Source organism: Pteropus vampyrus, unplaced genomic scaffold (assembly GCF_000151845.1).
Source record: "Pteropus vampyrus isolate Shadow unplaced genomic scaffold, Pvam_2.0 Scaffold27, whole genome shotgun sequence".
NCBI classification, from domain to species: Eukaryota; Metazoa; Chordata; class Mammalia; order Chiroptera; family Pteropodidae; genus Pteropus; species Pteropus vampyrus.
In genome coordinates, this window is record NW_011888808.1 from 11,174,251 (window position 1) to 11,176,816 (window position 2,566).

General features: G+C 57.2%; 1 protein-coding gene across 1 annotated transcript; it reads left to right on the forward strand.

Moving 5' to 3' along the window:
* Position 1: 1 nt before the first annotated feature.
* RXFP3 (relaxin/insulin like family peptide receptor 3) lies at positions 2–2,560 on the forward strand (the record flags this gene model as incomplete). The annotated part of the gene is made up of 1 exon (XM_011356470.2): positions 2–2,560. A coding segment is annotated over one exon (1,065 nt), but the record flags the coding sequence as incomplete, so codon positions are not given.
* Positions 2,561–2,566: the final 6 nt, after the last annotated feature.

The window sequence follows — 2,566 nt, forward strand, 5'->3', positions numbered from 1 at the left end:
CTCCATCAATCTCTTCGTCACCAACCTGGCGCTGACGGACTTTCAGTTCGTGCTCACCCTACCGTTCTGGGCGGTGGAGAACGCTCTCGACTTCAAATGGCCCTTCGGCAGGGCCATGTGTAAGATCGTATCCATAGTGACGTCCATGAACATGTACGCCAGCGTCTTCTTCCTCACCGCCATGAGCGTGGCGCGCTACCATTCGGTGGCCTCGGCTCTTAAGAACCACCGGACCCGAGGGCACAGCCGCAGCAACTGCTGTAGCCAGAGCCTGGGGGACAGCTGCTGCTTCACGGCCAAGGCGCTCTGCGTGTTCATCTGGGCCTTGGCCGCGCTGGCCTCGCTGCCCAACGCTGTCTTCTCCACCACAGTCAAGGTGCTGGGTGAGGAGCTGTGCCTGGTGCGCTTTCCCGACAAGTTGCTGGGCGGTGACAGGCAGTTCTGGCTGGGCCTCTACAACTTGCAGAAGGTGCTGCTAGGCTTTGTGCTGCCTCTGGGCATCATCAGCCTGTGCTATCTGTTGCTAGTGCGCTTTATCTCCGACCGCCGCGTGGCAGGGACCCAAGGAGGGGACTCAGCAACCGGGGGAGGACTGGCTGGAGCCAGCGCCCGGAGACGGTCCAAGGTTACCAAATCAGTGACCATCGTGGTCCTATCTTTCTTCCTGTGTTGGCTGCCCAACCAGGCACTCACCACCTGGAGCATCCTCATCAAGTTCAACGCGGTGCCGTTCAGCCAAGAGTACTTCCTGTGCCAGGTATACGCGTTCCCCGTGAGCGTATGCCTGGCTCACTCCAACAGCTGCCTCAACCCTATTCTCTACTGTCTCGTGCGCCGCGAGTTCCGCAAGGCGCTCAAGAGCTTGCTGTGGCGCATCGCGTCGCCTTCGCTTACTAGCATGCGCCCATTCACGGCCACCACCAAGCCTGAGCCGGAGGATCAGGCCCTGCAGGCCCTGGAGCCTCTCCATCCCGCCGCAGAGCCCGACCTGCTCTACTACCCACCTGGAGTGGTGGTCTACAGCGAAGGCCGCTACGACTCGCTGCCCAGCGGCTCCACCTACTGACCCAGGCTGAGGCCAAGGGTGCGCGGTCACCACAAAGTGGCCGTCCAGGAGCGCGGAAAAAGGAGAGCGGATTGGGGGATGTAAGGGGGGCCTTCACGGAACAAAAGGTAGGTGGGACGAGGATGGGGAGAAGCGCAGAGGGGCAGCTTGTGAAAGGCCAGGGACCTTCTCAGAGAGGGGCGGCTTCTAACCAGGTGGAGAGAGGAAACGGGCAAAGGGGCCGAGAGCAGCCTCAAAAGGCCAGGCCACGAACTTCTGTCCCCTTTCTCTCCACGTACACCTTTTCCTCTCCTCACGTTTGTGAGCACTGGGCAATGTGGGGGGCGCCCAGAAGCGAAAGCGTCAGGAATGTAGAGAAATCTGGGCGCAAGGAAGTTGGGCTCAGCCAAATGGAGCGCAGACAATGAGTGCATTTATTCCAGCGACTTTGTGGAGCTGCGTGGTGCAGCCAGCCAGGGAAAGCCGCCCACAAAAACCTTTCCTTTGCTTCTTGGCCTGGGAGACTGACCTGAGTGGCTGCGCCAGCAGCCTAGGATTGGGGAGCAAGAAGCTTTTGGAGATGGGAGAAAAGAGTGACAATCTCCACCCCTAGGAGAAATGCATCCCAAGAGAGACACCTCTCATGGGGCCATCGTACTGTTTATCTTCCCGGACAAAGCTGTGGGAACACGGGGAGCCTGACTTTGCCTCTCTGCACTACCTTTGCGCTCTAACGTCATTGGGGCAAAACACCTGTATCAAGCAAGACAGAGCGATTTGCTGGGGAGTGGCGTCGGCGCGGGAGGGAGCAGACATAGTGTGATTAGAGGCTGAATAGAGAGACCTCCTCAGGCTACTGATCCTGAAAGAAAAAAAAAAGGGGCTCATGTGCTCACCCAGTAACTGAACAGGAAGTGAGTGCTCCCTATGATGGAAGCCTGGGAGCCTCGGTTCTTCTGAGCACAGGTGGGTGCCTGTAGACACTGTATGCTCAGGTCTGCTGGCTGCAGATAGTGAGCTGTGCCCAGGAGCAACTTGGAAAGGTCTGGGTAGAAATGCTACTGGGAGTGGGGATTTTGAAAGGGAGAAAAGGGTTGGGGGGTTGGAGGGGTGGGATGCTCTAGCTCCCTCCCTTCCTCATCTTCCTCATCCCAGTAGCTCAGCCAGTGCTCTATCTGAAAGGAGCTCCGCTTGTAACAAAGACCATGCCCTGTGGTTGGCCAGAGATGACTACTTTTGACTTCTTGGGGGTCCAGGTAAGATGGCCCTCCGTTGCAGGTCACCCTCCCAGCTGACCCAATCATTCATTTGAAAATCTTCAAACACCAGAACGGTCCTTGGAGAAATGGTCAGGAAATAAACACTGAGCTCAGGAAATGATGCCATTTCTAAACCTTGCAGACCCAAGGACAGGTAGGCAAAGCAAGAGAGGTGAATTGGTGCTGTTTCTTTTGTAATGCTGTGTCACTTGGGGTCCTCTGAACATTTGCCCCTCATTGCCCCATGCTGTGGTGTTAGGAG